At 54.1% G+C, this 19,156-nt stretch overlaps 1 protein-coding gene across 1 annotated transcript in view; it reads left to right on the top strand.

Moving 5' to 3' along the window:
- Window positions 1–19,156, top strand: part of LOC123253726 (serine/threonine-protein kinase WNK3-like) — a 41,438-nt gene that overhangs the window by 11,873 nt on the left and 10,409 nt on the right. Inside the window, exons 6-14 of the mRNA XM_044682875.1 lie at window positions 3,156–3,375; window positions 4,261–4,519; window positions 6,828–7,021; window positions 7,133–7,228; window positions 8,501–10,243; window positions 14,752–14,825; window positions 15,106–15,225; window positions 17,220–17,367; window positions 18,603–18,719. Of these exons, the coding sequence (XP_044538810.1) occupies window positions 3,156–3,375; window positions 4,261–4,519; window positions 6,828–7,021; window positions 7,133–7,228; window positions 8,501–10,243; window positions 14,752–14,825; window positions 15,106–15,225; window positions 17,220–17,367; window positions 18,603–18,719 (2,971 nt within the window). The remainder of the gene's footprint in view (window positions 1–3,155; window positions 3,376–4,260; window positions 4,520–6,827; window positions 7,022–7,132; window positions 7,229–8,500; window positions 10,244–14,751; window positions 14,826–15,105; window positions 15,226–17,219; window positions 17,368–18,602; window positions 18,720–19,156) is intronic.

Raw genomic sequence — 19,156 nt, 5'->3', positions numbered from 1 at the left:
TGAGTGACTGGGCGTTTGGCCGAGTTCCCTGACCGTGTTCTTCAGAAAAGCCCAGTAGCCTAGTAGTGTTTCCACCGCCTGCTCCTTCTTAGCCACCCCTTTGGCGGAGCGCTTGGACCCTAATCTCTTACCAAGGAACAGCGGAGCACTTCGAGAGCCTTCTTAGGTTGGAACCCTCAGTAGGACTAGCCTCGTCCTCACCGCACCTTTTAAAGTTTGCCTGCCTTTTTCCTCGTTCCGACCAGGCTGGGCAACATCATCCTAACCCAAGCACTTGGCTCTCCATTCGAACCTCCCCAGATGGACGAGGGCACAGTAGAACAGCTGTGCTTTGGTTCCCCACTTTGAGGGACACAGGTTTGAAGGCTGTGACCTTGGCAAGGCCTTCTTCTGGGGCCTCAGTTTCTCCCTTTGCAAAATGGACAAGTTGCATGAGACGGCCTCTAGAGTCTCTTTTAGCTGCATGGATGTGATCTTGAACATCTTGGTCCTGATTGGTGACTGTAGGGGACTTGAATAGGCCATGCGGACTGCTGTGTCCCCATGATCATATCCAAGAAGGAAGAGAAAATAAGGCTGGGTCTGTTTTTAAAAAAAAAAAAAAAGGAAGGAAGGAAGGAAGGAAAGAAGGACGGAAGATATTGGAAGCCCTTGGCCCAGACCCCAAAGGAAAGCTCTAAAAAGAAAAGGCCACTTCAGGAAAGAGTAGATCAGTTGGGATGGGCTGAGGCTGGCTGGCAGCCTAAAATCCAGCGTCCCTTGGTGGATCCACATGAGCATTCGTTGCCCAAAGGGGACGCATGGCTCACATTAGCGTAGCTGAAAGATCTGAGTGGGGCCTGTACCTGGTAGGGGTGAGAATTGAAATCGGATCCTCTTACCTTCCCCTGGCTAAGTCCTGGAATTTCCCAAGAGTTCATGTCCCCAGAAAGTTCCCTTTGGCTGTTGTCGGTCATATCAGGAGCCTAGGTGTGAGCCTTCCTTAGTTCCTGCTCTTTGCAGCGTGGAGTTTGTAGGTCTGTCTCATCTAACCCAACAGGCTCGAATTAGCATGATTTTTCTACTGATAGACACACATTTATGGAGATGTGAGTCAAACCTGATTGCTGTGTGTCTTCCTCAACTAGTCAGTTAACTAATGTGGCTTTTTTTAGGTTTGATTTTTTTATTTATTGGGAACTTTTTAAAAAGGAGACATTTCTGCATACGTCCTAGAACAAGGGAAAAAATGGTTAGCTGCAAATCTCTGTTATGTGAAAGAAACTTGCTTCTTATTTCCAAAGTTTGTAACACATTCAACATGTTACTTTCTTTTTTTTAGAAAAATTTTCCATGGTTCCATGATTCATGTTCTTACTTTCCCCTTCACCCCCCCCCCCCAATAGCTGAAGCGCATTTCCACTGGTTTCTTCATGTGTCATCGATCAAGACCTATTTCCATATTATTGATATTTGCATTAGGATGTTCATTTTCAGTTACTATCCCTAACCCTATCCCCATCCACCCATGTGTTCAAGCAGTTGTTTTTCTTCTGTGTTTCTGCTCCCACAGTTCTTTCTCTGGATGTGGAGAGCTTCTTTCTCAGAAGTCCCTCAGAACTGTCCCGGATCCTTACATTGCTGCTAGTACAGAAGTCCATTACATTAGATTGTACCACACTGTCTCTGTGTACAATGTTCTCCTGGCTCTGCTCCTTTCACTCTGCATCCATTCCTGGAGGTCATTCCAGTTCACATGGAATCCCTCCAGTTCTTTATTCCTTTGAGCACGATAGTATTCCATCACCAGCAGATACCGCAGTTTGTTCAGCCATTCCCCAATCGAAGGGCAGCCCCTCATTTTGCAGTTTTTTGCCACCACAAAGAGCGCGGCTATGAATATTTTTGTATAAGTCTTTTTATCTATAATCTTTTTGGGGTACAAACCCAGCCGTGGTACAGCATGTTACTTTCATAGCTTTCAGCTAGGTGGCACTCCACATGAAAAGAATTTTAGGGTTAGAGTCTAAGGGTTAGGACCTAACACAGTGGAGTGAGCTCTGGAGGCAGGAAGACTAGAGTTCAAATCCAGTGTCAGACACTCTGCATGTCTATGCCTCAGTTTCCCCACACATAAAATGGGGATCACAGTAGTACCGATCTTCCAGGTTGTTGTGAGGATCAAATGATGATATCATGTTTGTAAAGTGCTTAGCAGAGTTCTTGGCACATAGTAGTTGCTATATATAAATGATCACTAATTAATATTATTATTATTAATTTCCCTTCTCCTCATCACTGTTTCCCTGTGAGCTGCCTTCAGTTCTCTTTGGTGCATTTTCAGAAATGTTTCTTTGATTTTTTTTTGACAACCCTATACTAGCTTCCCCTTCCCCCAAATTACCAAAAAAAAAAAAAAAAAGTCTTTTTCCAAGTCAGCAAAAGGTATCTTCACACTTGCCAAGTTCCCATATGGCCGTCTCATTCGTCAATTCGGATCTCCCGCCTCTTTCAGGAGACTGGGAGCTTGATTTCTTGTCATCAGCCTAGCTTACGTTTCTCTGTGTGCCAGGCATTGTTGCTTTAAAAAGACAGTCTTGTTCACTCCCCACGTTGACCCTGGGGCATAGGTGCTATTTCTTATCGTCCCCATGTTACATGAGGCACACAGCAGAGGTTAAGTGACTTAGCTGAGGTCCTACCCCCAGTAAGTGTCGGGGGCCAGATTTGAGCTCAGACCTTCCTGGCTCCTGGCTCAGCACCCCTCTATCCATTGGGCTACCTGGCTATTAGCTTTGAAAGCAATCTGTGGCATGAATGTATTTCTGTCCCTTTACTGAGTCATAGTTGGTTGTTGAGTTGATCCGAGTGGAGAAGCCCTTCAAAGTAGCCTCTCCTTTGCAGTCCTTTGGCATTCCTTAAGCCCCTGCTCTGTGCCAGGTGCCGGGAATCCAAAGGCCAAAGGGAAGTTTCCTCACCTCTGCACCTCTGTCGACTTGGGTCCAAGAGCTGAGTGAGTTGGGGCCGGCCCAGGAGGCAGCTTGGCATTCCCTTTGGTTTCTAGACTGAACGAGGGAAACACTGAAACAGAAAATCAGCCGGCCTTCTTTTGACACGGAGCAAGAGGAGGCTGGCACTGCGCGTGGCTAACCCGGCTCCTTTTGTGGTGTTGTTAGGCTGTCCATCAAGGACCTCTTAAACCACGCATTTTTTGCGGAAGATACGGGGCTGAGGGTGGAGTCGGCGGAGGAAGATGATGGTTTAAATTCCTCGTTGGCGTTAAGACTCTGGGTTGAAGACCCGAAGAAACTGAAGGGCAAACACAAGGACAATGAAGCTCTGGAATTCAGTTTTAATTTAGAAACGGATGTCCCCGAAGAAGTGGCGTATGAGATGGTAAGTCACTGTCCTCCCCCCAGAACTTGCTCTGGGCAGTGGGGCCAGTGAGCTCAGCTCATTGATCCCTCTGCTGCAGCACCTCCCTCCTGGCCTCTGAAACTGGGTTCTTATTACCAGTCTCTCTCTTTCTCTCTCTCTCTCTCTCGCTCTCGCTCTCGCTCTCGCTCTCTGATATTTTCTTTCTTCCCCAATTTGAAGTAATAACCATTTTTAACACGCGTTTCATAAGATCCAAATTGTCTCCGTCCTCCCCGAGGACTCCAGAATGGCCAGAGCTCTCCTCGGGTTCTTGTGGGCCCCCCTGTCTGTTGCCTCTCTGTACTTTTTCCTGGCCTGCCTGGTCTTGGAATGTCTCTGATATTATTTCTCCTCGGCCTCGTTGTGGTCGTCGTGGGCTGCGCTGCTAGTCTAGGTCCCGTGACAGACGGTGGGGTGGGGATGGGCAATAGTGACAGAGGAAAGTCCCCTTTGGGGCGTGGGGGCAGGGTGGATTTTTCTATTTAACACCTGCACCCTGAGGAAGTTCAACCACACTCTGAACTCCTTTTTCCTCCGTACGTCCATCCTGGCAAAAGCTCTGAGCTCCAATTCGGAAGGCCCTTGAAAGGTGCTGTTGTCTGACCTTCTTATTTCTCTGAAGAGGCAGTCAGCTATCCAGGGAGAGGCAGGGACTCCTGTGCCCAGGGGCACCCAGCTCAGGAGAGGGAGTAGATGTCGGGTTCTAACATCGGGCGCCCCCATCTCAGAGCTCCCAGACTGCCCATAATCAAGCCACCCTCAAATAGAGCTGGCCTTGGTGACTTCTCCCAGACTCTAGTTAAACGAGACTCTCCAGAGATTAGATTGTCTTTCGTTTGGTTGGTTTTTGGTTTTGTTTTTTAGGTAAAGTCTGGCTTCTTCCACGAGAGCGATTCCAAGGCAGTTGCCAAGTCCATTCGTGACCGGGTAGCTCTAATCAAGAAGACCAGGGAGAGGAAGCAGGCCGGCTCCTTGGGGGCTGAACGCCGCCAAGATTCTCAAGGCAGGCCTCTGCAGCAGACTGCTCCTCAGCTGCCCGGGATGGAGTGTGAAGAGACGGAGGCTGATCAGCACACTCGCCAGCAGCTCTCCCAAAAACAACACTGTCCCGCCTCGCTTCTCGGTATACCTATCGAGCCCAGTGACCAAGCACTGGTGTCTCCGTGAATTAGGCCATTGAGTCTCCTGGGGCGTTGGGCTGGGCCGGGCAGGGGTCATTGAGATCAAAGAAAGGAGTATGATTTGGCACACAGCAAATTCCTGGCTGGCATGAGGTCTGAGGGACCCTTGGGGTCGCTTGAGCACTTCGTAGCCCCTGGAACTTTTCTCAAGAATTGCTCCTCCACAGTTGAACTCAGGCAGTCAATAAAGCATCCATTCAGTGCCCGCTTTACTACAGGCACACTGGGCTAAGTGCTGGCGATAACAAAAAGAGGCCAAAGCCAGGTCCTGCCGCACAGAGAAGTCAGGTCCATATCTTGCCGTTTATACTTACAAGCTGTGTGACTTTGGCCGAGTCACTTCCTTTTCTCGTAATGCCGTAAGCAATGGATAAAATGAAACTCGTGTGAGAGTAGAGATGGAGAAAATGACAAAAACAAGTTCTCTGTTTTCTTCCCCCTTCCTTGACCTGGAGCAGTGATGGTGAACCTATGGCATGCGTGTCAAAGATGGTCTGCAGAGCACTATCTGTGGGTACATAGCCACCCGTTCATTACTAGAAAGGCAGATGGGCTTGGGCAGAGCTGCTCTCCTTTCCTCCTCCCCACTGCACCTGAGGACATTTTTTCACATCACCCACCCCTCTGCTCAGCAGCCCAATGGGAGCTCTTTCTCCCTCCCCTGTGTTGGGGTAATGGGGGGGGGGTCAGAGTATAGCCGACACTGGATGGGATGGGGCAAGGCATGCTATCTGGGGCGGTCGGGGTGAGGCCTGGCACTCCATCTCTAAAAAGGTTCACCATCACTGGCCTAGGGCGACCACGGGGAGGACAAGACAGCCAGTACCTCAGCAGTGGCAGCAGCAATAAAGTTCAAGGCTCCCGCCCTCCATGCTCAGGAAAGGGCACAGTAGGTTAGGGTTAGGCTTAGGGTTAGAGTTAAGCCCCCAAATTTCAACAAGAAGGAAACAGTCATCAAGAAAGGAGGGCATGTATGGCTCAACTTGAACAAGTTGGAGGTGGCAGAGGCTGGACTCTGATTTCACTGTATCTCTCCAGTATTAAGAGAAAACCAGAGCCATCTCCGTGGTGTTCAAGTGAGGGGCCGTTTTCTTCCTGTTGTGCCTCCTCTGGCTTCACGGGGGCTTTCTCGGACCCCAGGGTGACTTTTTTCAGGGCCCGTCATCCACGGCCGTTGGGCGGAGTGGCTGCAGAGCCAAAGGGGACTTGCCAGGAATCAGACTGTAGTGGGGTTACTCATCTGGTTTGTTTTCCGCCTACTCATCATCAATCTTGTCATCTCAGAGATCCCCAGGCAAGCCCAGGGAGAGGCAGTTTCACTCAAATTTGTGGGCATGCCCACTTTAAGGATGCCAGTCTTGGTTGTCTGGCAGACCCTTGGGGATAGATGAGGCTGCAGAGTTGGGGTCCAGTGGGAAGAAGGAGGAAGTGCTAGCCTGGGCCTGTTTAACCCCAGGCACCCCGAAGGGCTTTTCTAGGCTCCTTGTGGAGTCTCGTCTGTCTTTATGCTGCCTTCAGTAGGAAATTTCTCTTGTCCCATCTGCTCTAAGACCCTGGCGCGTTTTCTTCCTCTCCACGGGTGCCACAAGCCAGATGTCGTTGTTGTTTTTTCCCCCAGAGAGTCCCCCCCACCCCCACCCCCCAGTCTCGTAGGGCATCGAGCTGTCCGACTGAGGGACCGAAGAGATCACTTCTCTTCTCTGGGCCCTGTTTTATGGAAGCTTAGAGGCAAGTGCAGTGCTGTAGCCATACTCATGGAGCCAGGTGTCCCCGACTGGATTTGGACCCACGTTTCTCTTCCGTTAATTGAGGGAGTTACATAGACAGCCTGAGGTCCCTTCCACCTCCAACTCTATACATATGCCACCCAGAGGAGGAGTGGTGCTGCCTAAGCCTCTCCTCTTTCCCTGATCCCCCCTTTTTGGTATGCTTCAACGCCTCTGAAGGAGGGGGCATCTGGGAGGCTTTTAATGAGTGGGGAAAGTGCGCCTCAGAGCGGAAAGGACTTGTTGTCAGGGTCCCAGGAGTCCCAGGTGCCACAGTGGCTAGTAACCTAGCAGGGCAGGGACAGGAAATGGCCCTGCAAACTGTGTCACTCCCCTTTGGGGCCTGCCACCAGCATCAAGGGGGTTTCACAGGTTGTTTTGGATACATTCTGTAGGGGACGTAGCTCATGGCTCACTTTCTTAGTCTGTGTGTCCGAGTGACTGCCAAGTGCCATCTTCAGCCTGGCATGTTTCTTTGCTGCAGTTGATGGTTTGCCGGAGGCAGGAGTTGGGATGGTCAAGTGTTCCGATCCTTCGAGTCGACGCCCGGCGGCCTACCGCCCAGATCCAGTGGTGGTTCCTGCCAAGGTTCCGCACGTCCCTCCGGCCAAAGCCCGACTTCCAGGGCACCTATACCCTCCCCAGCAGCTGGTGGGACATTACCAGCAAATGCCAGGGGTGAGAGCCAATGAAATCATTCACATTCTTAAACCCGTTCTCTCATCTCAGCATTGACTCCGGACGGGAAAGTCGTTCTCAACTCTTTGGAAACCTTTCTTTTGGCTTCAGGTGCAACAACAGGCAAGCCTCAGTCAGCCCCAGATGTTGTCGTGTCAAGCCACTCTGACACCAGTAGCTGCCGTCCAGCAGTTCTCCCAGAGAATGGTAAGCTTTCGGGGCGGAGTAGCTCTTCCACCCGCCCTCAGCACCAAGAAGCAGAAGAACCCTTGGGCAGGGGGGATGGGAGGGGCTGTCGTGGACTATTTGGGGTTGACTTTTCCACCCTGTTGGTCAACGACCGCCGATGCACCAGACTTAGGCCGGCCCTTCCTAGGAGCAGCTCTCACTCCAGGCACTCCCTTTGGCTCCGTCTGACCCCACGTTCTCCCCCCGGAAGCCATTACTGAGCACCCAGATGTTTGTGATCTGTGTTGTACATGGGCTACCTCAGGAGGCTGTGGTCCTGGGCAACGTGGAGCACCGGGTGGCCCCCAAGTGGGTCGTAGCCGCCTCATTTCCCATGTGGCGCTAGGTTTGATCTGCGCCCCTCTCTCCTCCTGCCACATCTTCCAGCGACGAAGCCCTCGCGCTCCGTATCGGCTTCAGCTGAGGATCCGGTGCCCTTTAATGGCCGAGGAGCCGAGATCCTTCCCAGTGTCTGCACTGGGAAGCTGCTGGGGTGGGAGCGTTGCCTTTGTACGGGGGGGGGAGGGGGGGGTCTTTGGCTTCGAGGCTCAAAGGTGGTTGGAGGAAGCCTCTGATTTGCTTTGGATGTCGCCAAGTCCAGAGTGGCTTCCCCACTTTGCCCACGTACTTTGAGGGTTGGCCCCATCTTCTTAGAGGAGAGAGAGGGCCAAACCAAGGAGTGCCCTGGACACAGTGACTGTTCCATGTGGCCAAGGCGGCTCCTGGAGGGACCTGCCAAGGGAATTTCATGGCATACTGAGATCCCGGTGAGTTTGCTGGTGGCTTTTTACCGTCTGGTGTTTGAAAATCCCAGATCCACCCTTTGGGCTGCTTCCGTCTCACTGTCTGCAAGAAACAACCAGATCTGGTGGGCCCCCTCTTGGATGTTTGGTCTAGGAAAGCCATGACCCTGCCTTGCAAGGGGAGCGGGGCAGAGGCAGGGGCAGCATGCCCCACTCGTAGGATGGGGGAGGAGCCTTGGGGAAAGGCTGGCCAGATTCCAAGAACTGTGTCCCGCTTTTTGGCGGTCTCCCCCTTAAACTCGTTAGGGGTATTTGGAGCTTGAAGACAGCAAGGCCAAAGCAGGGAATTCCAGTTGTTGGTGTTCTAGAGTAGGGGAGTTGGAACTTGGAGGGAAACCGGGCTCGTTGACAATTTGCTTTTCTAAAGTCCTCAGTGGCCACATTGGCCAGACCTGTCGGGCTGAGCTTAATCCGTGCATGTTCCTTACCCGACTTTTCCTTGTGCCAGGAGCCCCAGCAGACCTTTGGAGCAGATGGACAGCCCTCAAATCCACCGACCTTACCCTCTGCCCAGCACCCTGCAGGCATCATGCTCGATCCCAGCCCCCGGAACGGGAGTCAGATGGCAGGCCCGATACTGGATGCTGAGCAGCCCTCGGGCTTCTTGCCAAATCCACCCACGGCTCAGTATGTGACTGGCACTCAGGGTACTCTCGGGGCCACCCAGCAGCTTCCCGCCTCTCTGGCTGGCCATCAAGGAGCCCAGCTCACTGCCCCACAGCTGCCTTTAGTGTCCCAAGCATATGCCGTGGTCCAGCAGGATTCGGGCCCTCTTTGTGCAGGGCCGCAGCCTAGCTACTATCCGGTGCCTCGCCCGCCTCCAGCAGCGGCTTTGCTGATGAAGGCTGTGGAGGTGACCCATGATTCTGGGCTCCAGGAGGCTGAGGCTCAGGTTGTCCTGCAGCCACCAGAGAGTGATGGGAGAGCAGGCTTGATTTCCCTCGGTGAACAGCAGCCCGTCTTCGCGGTGAAGCCGTCTGAGCTGCTGCCTTACCCCACATATCCCGTGCAGGTTCCTGCTCCTGAGCAATCCTCTTACCCTGTGCCGCCCCAACCCCAGTATGGCACACCACCTGCTTACGCCGTCCCTGCTCCGGCAGTGCGGTCTCTTTATCCAGCCCCTCTCCCTGGACAGCCTGCAGCCTGTTGTGCCCAGCCTCCTTACCTGGAGAAGCCAGCCTACATCATGCAAGGGACTTACACTGGGCAGCCTAGGGATCAGCCTCCTTACCCCGTCCTCCCTCCTGAGCATTTTCCATATGCAGGGCAAGCAGCTCCCTCCCTCCAGGCCACAGACCAGGCAAAGCTCTTGGGCCACCACGCACACTCAGATCGGCCACAGTACGTGGCTACGCCACTGCCACCGCCGCCGTCATACGTCGTGCCAGCCTCGGAGCCCCAGGTGCATCTAGGCCAGCTACCAGACATTCCTTTGGCACGCGTGGAGCAGAAGGCCCAGCCGTACTCGACAGAGGCGATGGCGGCTGTTCCGAAGGTGAAAGTCAACAGGGGGAATGAGCAGCTCCGAGGCCCAGCTTCTTCACTAGCCATTGGTGCTCCGAGGGCTGGGGAATGCCAGCCGTGTCCCTTCCCACAGCAGCCTTGTCCCCAGGCCCCACTGCAGTCCTCGGGCTTTCAAGCTCAGCATCCCCAGCAACAGAGTGTCCAGAGTCTTTTCTTGAAGTTCACGTTCCCTCCACATCAGCAGGCAGTTCACCCTTCTCATCTACCAGCACCGCTGCCCCATGAGCTGCCAACTCCAGAAGGTTCTCAGAGTCAGCAGCAACTTCCATATGGCCAGCCTGGTGCCTTCCAGCAGACCCACCGCCAGGCCCAGCAAGCACCAGCTCTAGTTCCCAACTTGGCCCAGCATTCTCAGCAGTCCCAGCAGTCCCCCGTGCTGCAGACCACCGAATGCAGCCAGACTCTGCCTTGCCAGCAGCACCAGCCTGCATACAGCCAGCCACAGTGGCAGCCACCATTAAGCCAAGCAGTCGGCTCCGGGCCTTCGGAATTGCTGTTGTTGCAGCAACAGCAGCAGCAGGCCCTTTATCAGACTTCAGGGGCAGCCCTTCTTCCCACGCAGCCAGCCCCGAATAGTCCAGCACAGGCCTCGTTTCCTGCCCAGGGCATTCCTGGCCTGCAGACCCAGGCCCAGCATCAGGCTTTAAAAGGCCAGAACGTTCTCAAGGTAAATGGCGGGGGGGAGGGGGGGGTGTGGGGGGCGACGTGTGCTCTCTCCACGTTGACAATAGACTCGCCTTGTGCATGGGGGCTCCTCAGCTTTGCTTCCTCACGTGCGAAATGCAGAGGCTGGCCTTCTGCCCCTAGCTGTCTGGGCCGTCACTGCCCTCTGCTCCCGCTGGCCACAGTGGCATTCACATCTTTGGGAGCTGGGGGGGGGGGGCGCCTAGATTCGAGGAAAGGGCAGGCAGGCCCCACACCGTCCTTTCACGGTCTTCCCGAATGGATGCCGCTTTGGCCGAATCTCTTCCTTGGCTTCATTTCCCTGACCAAATGTGCTGAGCCCTTCTCAGTTCCCTGAGGGTTTGCGAGGCTCCTGAGTTGGGGTGTGCGGATCCCAGGGCCAAGGTTTGTCACGTGGATCCTTTTAGCACGGCGTGTTCTAGAAAGGTACTCTGTAATAATGAAGAGAAGAGCAGCCCGGTCAGGCCTCTCCTGCAGGCGGAGCACCATGTTGGGGCTCAGGTTTTTGTCTTTCATTGCTTTCCCGGTTCAGCTCTTCATTGCAGTGGCCCTCGCATTCTGAACCTTGGCTCCATCTGTTTCTGACCTGCCTGATGGAGGGCGGCCAACTGGAGGTCCTAGTGGCTCTCGGGCCATTCAGAGACTCTGCCCTGGGGGGCATGTTAAAGCTTACGGCTAGAGGGCTTAAACTGGGCTGGCTATGGAAGTTAAAGGAATACGTTGGGTTTTGTGGGGAAATCCAGGGCCTGATCCCGCCTCGCACAGACGCCCACCCCACGACAGGAAGCGAGTCGTTGGTTTAGACATGCTGGTTGTTCTGCATTCGATGTCCTGGTCCCTGGTCCTCTGTACGGGATGACTTCCTGTGGTCGAGAATCACAGCTTCTTTGGGGACTTGTGGTTTAGGCCCACCTCTGTTGTGGTGATTTCCTTTTCCAATCTGCAGAGAGACTCTTGCTGTCTTCCCATCTGATCACATGATTGGCGCCGTTCCTGAATTCTTTGGCGTATTGTCCGCTCGTTTGGCACTTTCCCCCGGCAGGTCTGAGGTGATATTTCAGCCCTGCTGTGAAGCCAAACAGACTGGCCCCAGCCCAGGGCCTTCCCCTCTCTGAGGGAGTCGTCCTCCCCACCAACAACCAAACAGCCCCATCAGAAGTGTCGAACTCCTTTTGCCTGAACCAGATTCAGATGTCGTTGGGTGTGTGTTGAGTGGAAGAAAGGGAAACTAGAGCGCGACGCAGTTAATAGAGTCAGGATGTGGCTCGGTGTTTCTGTTTGCATTCGATGCCACGGGGTGGATGGACGAGCTCTGAGGACGATCCTAAGAAAAGTAGCTTGAACAGACAGCCTTAGAGCTGGGCGTGGGACCTATCAATAAGCTCTTCCACTGCTTTCCTGGCCATCCGTAGCATTCCCTGGATTTAGGGGGCAGGCGGCCGGCCTCGCTGGCTGCCGACGCCAAAGTCATAGGAGTGAACCTTGGACTCGCTTACTGAGCAGATGAGGGCTCTGGGAAAGCGCTAGCTGAGCCCACGGCCGACCAGGGCAACCCGAACGCATACGTGGCCCTCTGGCCTTGCAGCTCTAGATTCCCGGGCAGGCAGCCTGGGGTTCCCGGCTCTTGGTTTGGCTTCGTGGATGTCTTTTTGCCCTCGTTTTGACCCAGTGCTCGTGCTAGGACCCAGGTAGACCTTTGTTGAGCAGCCACATTTGGAGTGCCTGTTGACGAGATGCCCCTAGCAGACAAGATACCTGTCCCACTAGTGCTGTGTAGAGCCCAGCAGGGCTCGGTATGCTTCCTTCCGCCTCTCTACCCACTATAGAGCCAGTACCATTGGGAAGTAGCTGCAGCGTACCTTGGAGGCCACCTAGCCCAACCCCCGCCCCCCCCCCCACCACCACTTTACGGAGGGGAAGACAGGTCCAGAGAGGGGTCATATAGCTAAGAAGTGTCCGAGGCACAGTCGGAGCCTCAAATCGGCCTTCCTTTGCTCTTCAGTAGACTGCAAAGGAACTCGTTAGTCTGGTAGGGAGGATAAACTTCCACTGGGTACCTGGTGAATCTCTAAAATGGTGTCTTCACCTGGGAGCTCTCCCAGCCATTTGTGCCCCAAAAGCTTGACTGTAGGCTGGAGGTCCAGGCATGTTCCGTGACAGTAGCAGTAGAAGCGTTCCCGGAGAGGAATCTCCGTTCATTTTCTTCCGTGTTCCTTGTTGTCTGGATGGCGAGTTGATCCCTGAAAAGTTAAATTAGCCCTTCTTTTGCTGCCTCCCCACGCCCCATCCAGCAAGGAAGAGAGCCGTGAATGGAAGGAAGACTTGGGGCTGATGGGTAATTGGGCCTGCTATCTACAGTGGTGGGCATCTTCCACATTTCCTGCCTGGATGGCAGAGGTGGCACTTAGAGACTGACCTTGTCTAAGCGAAGGGCCTGCTAGATTGAAATAAGAGACTGTGGCTTTCCTGAGTTAGGTTCAAGCGTTGGATACCTCTCTTTGATTGGATGGCTAAGCCAGAGTTCTACTCCACATTCTGCTTTGGATCTAGTCCCTTCCTCAGGACCCAATTGCATCCAAGGCATTGGGCTTGATGGTGCCATTGGCTTTGTTGAAGGTAGGTAGTTTCACTTTAAAAACCCAAACAAACTCTTACAGGAATGCCTAAGGACCTCTGGGAGAACAGAGGGATTGACTCAGTAGTCTCTGTCAGACTAATTAGCAAATCGGGACTTGAGAGATACTGTGAAGATCATGGCCAGATCAAAGAGTGAGTGTGTAATGAAAAGGTAGTTCCAATGGGAGTGCTAAGAGTGAGGGGATAGCGTGGGTGGGTGGGCAACTTCAGGCCAAGGAAGCCAAAAGAGGGGGCGCACTAGTCCCTGTTTGGGCCTCAGTCTGACAGGACTGACACTGACTATTTCTCTGGGGCACTGGGATAGGTGACCATCTCTCCTCCTGCTTTGGTTCAGAAGAGCCAAACGATCATATATTCAGTCAAAGTCTTCCTTGGTGTCTTGAAGCCACGTTCAGGGAAGCCCACAAGGCGTTGGCCTGAGGGAGGATCTGTGTGAAGGTGGTTACCAAAGCTTCTTGCCCTTTCTGTGGCTTTGGCTTTACCTCCCCGTGCTTGGTGTTCTGGTAAGTCAGGTAAAGAACTATAAGGAACTAATTGCTTTGCTTTCTGATTGCTAAGTGGGACAGAGGAAGGTAAGAAGACAACCGTATTCCCGCAAAAATCCGGCTTGGACAAAATGAGGGTTGGAAGGCGGCCGGTCTTGCTTCCCACTCTGGTCCTCCATCCTGATTCCATAGACATATCATGGGAGCCCAAGCCATAGGGAATCATCAGGCTCCTATCGAGAAGGGCACACGTGCCGGAGGCGGCACTCGGAACCCTCTCTGTTGTCCCAGCACTGAGTTTGCCAGAGCTCATTACTAGAAAGCCAGAGGGACTTGGGGCTGGGCTGCTCCCCTCCCCCCCCCCCCCCCGGGCACCTGAGGACGTGTCTAACATCACCCACCCCTCTAAAAGGTTCGCCATCACTGGCCTAGAGTCCAGTCTAGGCTGCCATTTGAGAGGATGAGAGAGAGGCTCTGAGGTAAAGTTGTGCAGTGAATTAGAGAGCTGGGATTCAGGGCCTCCAGTGTTCACTCCCAGGGCAGTACCTTGCATGGCTAGTTGCCAGAATCCAGGGGAGCCAGAGAGCTCTTTCCCCTTGATCCCCTAATGCTAATGCCCCATCTGGTCCATCCCATCAAAGGTCCTGTGTTGAGCAGGGAGAAATTGTACCACAGGCAGGCGAGGAGTTGAAGGGTGTTCAAAGAAGAAATAGTCGGCCCTCCCTTCTTCACAAACCTTGGGCCGGCCCCCGGGGAAGCTTTTGGAGACTGTCCAGCAGGCGACGGATAAGCCGGCTCGAGTGAGGGTAATTCCCCCAAGCATTGGCTCTTATTCCCGTGTCCTCGTCGCACGTGCCTCTGCTGACAACTTTGCCCACACCGTTGGGTGGCTCCGAGGGGAAGGAGCCGAGAGCATCTTTTGGAGCTTTGTCTCTTAGAACAGGGCGGGCCCCGTAATAGAACGGCGTCCGTTTGGCTAGAGCTTTGGAGGTTCCGAATGGTTCGTCCTCCCCCAAAAAGATTTAGGAGGGAGATTGCCAAATCGAACCCAAGAGCGGCAAAGGGAACGGCAGCCCAGCTTCTGCACTTCTGCACTCACAGGGAGGGGTTGTGGGCTCAGGGCTCACTCTGGCTCTGGTCCCTGCTGAAATTCTGCACAGCTCAGGGTGGCAGGATCCAGGGGCTGCATGGAGACCCCCAAACACTCACTATAGCCATAGAGAAAGAGAAGCTCTGGCTGCTGAGAGGCTCATTTCTTTTGAGAGAGAGCTCGCGCAGGCGTGCACGGGTGCGTGTGTGTATGTGCGTGTGCATGTGCGTGTGCACGTACATGTTTTAGCCTTTCCTCTGACAAGTTTTATTCCGGCAGAGCTCCCAGCCTGGATCCCAGCCGCCTGTGCGAGACCTCCAATCAGCTCTGCCTAAAGCAGATTTAGGCCGAGGGTGAGTGTGAACAGATGAATTCCCTGAGAACAGAACAGGTGTGTGCCCTGAGCCGGCGATGAAAGACCTCTGAAAAGGTGATCTGGAATTAGCTTCTCTGTCTGTCTTCACTCACCACACAGTAAGAGCAGTGGGGGTCGTGCCCTGAGCAGCCTGGCCCAGTCTGGCCCAGTCTGGCGGGCTTGCTTGACCAGGCTTGCTTTCTCTGTTTTCTCGGAAAAGGGAAGCTCGGAGCAGGCTTTCAGCCGCGTGCCTGCCTGCCTGCTCGGGGGCCTTGCAGACCCCCGGGGCTGCTTTTTTCTGAACGCCTCAATGGCGCTCTGCCTGGCGTGCCCCACGCGGGGAGCCCGGGCACCTCCCTGCTTGTGCTCCTGTTCATCGCTGCCTCCAGCCTCATAAAGTAACTCGAGTTCTTTTTTGCCTCCAATCTTATTTCTCTGCCCCACCTGGAACACAGGTTGAGACAGATGTTCCCCCCAAAAAGGAAGAAAGAGAGGGAAGACAGTGTGCTCCAGCCTGCATGGAGCCCGTCAGCTCTGGCTCCATGTCTTGCGGAGACTCTGACTGACCTGTGGAAGATGTCGTCTGGGTCCATTAGCTGTTCCTTTGGGAGGGCTTTCCGGCATTTCATGGGAAACAAGGCCGGCAGAGCATCGTCTTCCTCCTTCCTGGCCCCGGCCCTTCTCAGCAGCTTCTCCCAACGCCCTGCCTTTGCCCCCTCCTGCCATTCTTTTCCCGGGTCTTCTGGGAAACTCCATCACATCTGCTGCTTCAGGGACAAAGCCAGTGGTTTGGGAGTAAAAAGCTTTTCCTTGATGGAAAAGTGCACAGCCTTGTTTCCCAGAGTCTCCCAGCAGAGCAGAGTGGGAATTTCGGTTGTTTTTTCCCGGTTCCCTGGAGGCCGCTCCTGCTTTCGATATTGAGTTTGCCATTCTACTCGCTGCTAACACCACTCTAGCTGTGTTCTCCCCTCCCCCTCCCCCCCAGTCCTTCGGTCTCTTCCCTACTCTGGCCCAGCCTCCTGGCAGCTACCAAAGTCATCTTCCTTAAGCCCAGCTCTGATCGTGGCAGCCCTCTGCCCAGTGAGCTCCAGGAGTCTTCCTGGCATTTGCTTCTCTCTTTCGTACCTCTTTGGGCATCTCTCTCCTTTCCACTGGGCCCTCCAGTCCCGCTGGCCTTTCCTCTAAACCTCGCGCATGAGATTCCATGTCTTGCCTTTGCCCTGGCTCTCTAGCCCCCAAGCCCGGAGTCTTCTCCCTCCGTACCGCCCTGTCTCCTTTTTAGGTGCAGTCAAAGTGCCCTCTTGTTCCCGAAGGCTTTCCTGATTTTCCCTTTGACTCCTCGAGGAGAAGGCCAGCCCCTCGAGAGCACGACTGCTGCTGACCTCGCAGTTTGCCTTTGTACGTCTGGCACAGAGTAGACCTCCTTGAGGGTGATCATCCCCCTCCCCCCACCCCCGCCCCCCAAGGAAGCCAGTTCTTTTCCATGTGGCAGTTTCAAGTCTTATCTTCCAGTTCAGGCTACCCAGCTCCTTCTTGGTTCTGCACTTCCCAACATGGGCAAGTTCCCTGAGCTCGTCTTGCTTGAATTCCCCGGCCTCAAACGTCATTCCTCTCCGGGACTTCTTCTACTCTGCTCACATTGCCAGGGGCCCCACCCCAGCGGGCGTGCGTCTCAGGTGGCTGTCAGTTGTCCAGCTGGACAGTGTAGCATGCATGCGCACACACACGGACACACGGACACATTTGGGGCTGCCCACAGGCCATCGAGTGCTTGCTGGTTTCTCAGAGCTGTGGCCAAGTTCCTGCTGTCTTTCTTTCAAGGCCCTGCAGACGACTTTCCTTTTATGTAGATCTGTGCGGGCCCCCCCCCCCCCCGGAGGTCCCCCGCAGAACTAGCTCGTCCACTCTTAGACTGGCCTGCTTACTTTGAGCCGTTCCTAAAGCTTTGTCCTTGCTCTCATTGAATGGAGGGAGTATTGCTTCTCAGGGCCTCTGCCCCCGGCTCTGTGGGATTTTCCATTTCAGGAGCTTTCCCTCTTTTTTTTTTTAAACCATTCCCATTCTGTCTTAGAATCCATACTGTGGATCAGATCCTAGGCAGAAGAGTGGTAAGGGTTAGGCAATAGGGGCTAGGTGACTTACCCAGGGTCACCCAGCTAGGAAATGTCTCAGGTCACATTTGAACCCAGGACCTCCCATCTCCAGGCCTGGCTCTAACCACTAACCCCCCTCGGTTGCCCTCCTGTCCCTCGGTTCCAATAAAGTAAGGGAGGAACAAAATTCCAAGCGGGGTGGTTGCTTCCCTCGTTGATGTGGGTTTGGACCCTACCTTTGTTAGAGACTGTTGCCTGCAATGAGAGATTTGATAGAGGTTATTCTTTGTGGTTCTTAGCCTTGGTGCTGATGTAGTAGCATCGAAGGATGGTACCAGTGGGTTCGAGAACCTTATTGGAAATGGGAAACAGGACCGGATGAAACAGAGAAGAGCTTCGTGTCCTCGACCAGAGAAGGGGCCCAGATTCCAGTTAACCGTCCTCCAGGTGAGGTTTCATAAAATGCTGGTTTCCAGTTTCAAGTTGGAGAGAGTCACTTGTTGGGCAAAGGAAACAGGTGAGAGTAATGGGGCAGCTGGCAGCTGTTGGGAGGCCAGAAGAGCAGAGGTGACGAGTCACACAGTTTCATTTCTGTTATCACAATGATGCTTTTAACGGACAACCCCATGAGACTTGGACATTTCACTGTATGGAGAAGAACCAAAGTCTGAGGGCTGTAATTGAGACGGGGACTCTCAGTAGACTCTCAAAGGGTATGTGGCATTCATTCATCCAGCCTGTCCCGCTTGGGGGGTGTCCATTCCCCCCCCCCACCCCCCACCCCCCGCTACCTTTTGTTTTCCACTGTGAGTTTTTAAACATTTTTCTCCATGATCTCGTCTTTATTCCTCTTTGTATCTTTAGCACGGCCCACCTCCTCCTAACCCTCCCCCTCCCCAAATAATGTGGCCCTCTCTCTCTGCCACCCGTTGGCTCTCTTCCCGCCTCGCTGGCCCAGGACCTCGCTGCCAGAGGGTGGGAGCGTGCTTCATCCTCAGGCTTTCCTGGGATAGGGTTGGTCACTTCCTTGATCAGAGTTAAGAAGCATTGGCTGCCCTGCTCCACATACTTACTGACCGTCCCACCCGGTGCCCATTGCTTCCCCTCTCTCCCTGCTTGTCCCATCTCCCGCCCGCACGGCTGCTAAACCTTTGTCAAATGCCAGCTCTTCGAGATTCATATGACTCCCTTGTAGATTTTATGTGCCAGCCGTGGCCATCAGGAGTCATTCGCAGGACCAGGCGGTCAGAAGTGGACAAAAGGGACGGGAGGCCTAGATTAGCCGAGCCAAATCTAGAAGGCGGGCGTGCCCGTGGGACCACCTATGTTGAGGACATTTGGGTACCTGCCCTTCACGGGCCTGCAGACATCAGGAAGCCAATAGATGGAGTGTTTTCTGCTCTCAGATGAAGTCTCGGGTCTGAACTTGGGCCTTGCATGTGCCCCCGTTTAGTCGAGCTTGAACTGAGCCAGTTGGATGAGGCCCGGAATGGGGTTGGGTCGGAGCTTCGAGGTGTCAGGATGGCAGCCAGCGGACCTTCGAGGCTGCCGCCCCTTCACTGGTCTTTAATCAGGGAGCGCCTTTGGAGAGATCGTCAGGAGCTCAAGCTGAGCCTTGTGGCCCCCCGGGAGGAGAGGAGGTGCCTGCAGAGTGCAGTCAGGCTCTCTTTTTCTATCCGCAGGTTTCGCTGTTTGGCGATAACATGGTGGAGTGTCAGCTGGAGACTCACAATAACAAGATGGTCACGTTCAAGTTCGATGTGGACGGAGACGCTCCTGAGGATATCGCCAACTACATGGTAGCTTCTCCTTTAGGGTTAGGCTCTGAGTTGGGGAAGACCCAGAGAAGCAGGGATGGCTGGACTTGGGGGGTTGTTGCTTCTTTTGGGTTTTGACGGCAGTAGAATGCTGGCCAGGGTCTCTCGTGCCCTCCCCGCCCCCTGCCAGCCTTTAGAGCAAGAGCTAATCGACAAAAATGAGCAACCCTGCAAAAAAGCTGGGAAAAATCTATGACCTCCTGTCCGGGGGGGGGGGGGGGGGGAACGGACGAGTTCTCTTTGGATTGTTCCGTGGTCCTTCTTTCCATCGGTGTCATCGGAGTCGTGGCTGCTGTTTGCCCAGCTCTTCTCGTGCTTCTCGGCGCGTCCATCTCGTTTGTCGTTTCTGGCAGCACAGATATAGGCCGGGGCGGCCCTGGAGCCCTGCTCGTCTAGCTGCTCGCACCTGACTCGATGGC

This window comes from Gracilinanus agilis, chromosome X (genome assembly GCF_016433145.1).
Source record: "Gracilinanus agilis isolate LMUSP501 chromosome X, AgileGrace, whole genome shotgun sequence".
Taxonomy (NCBI): Eukaryota; Metazoa; Chordata; class Mammalia; order Didelphimorphia; family Didelphidae; genus Gracilinanus; species Gracilinanus agilis.
Note: the sequence above shows the minus strand (reverse complement) of the source record. Positions and strands in the feature narration are given on the sequence as shown.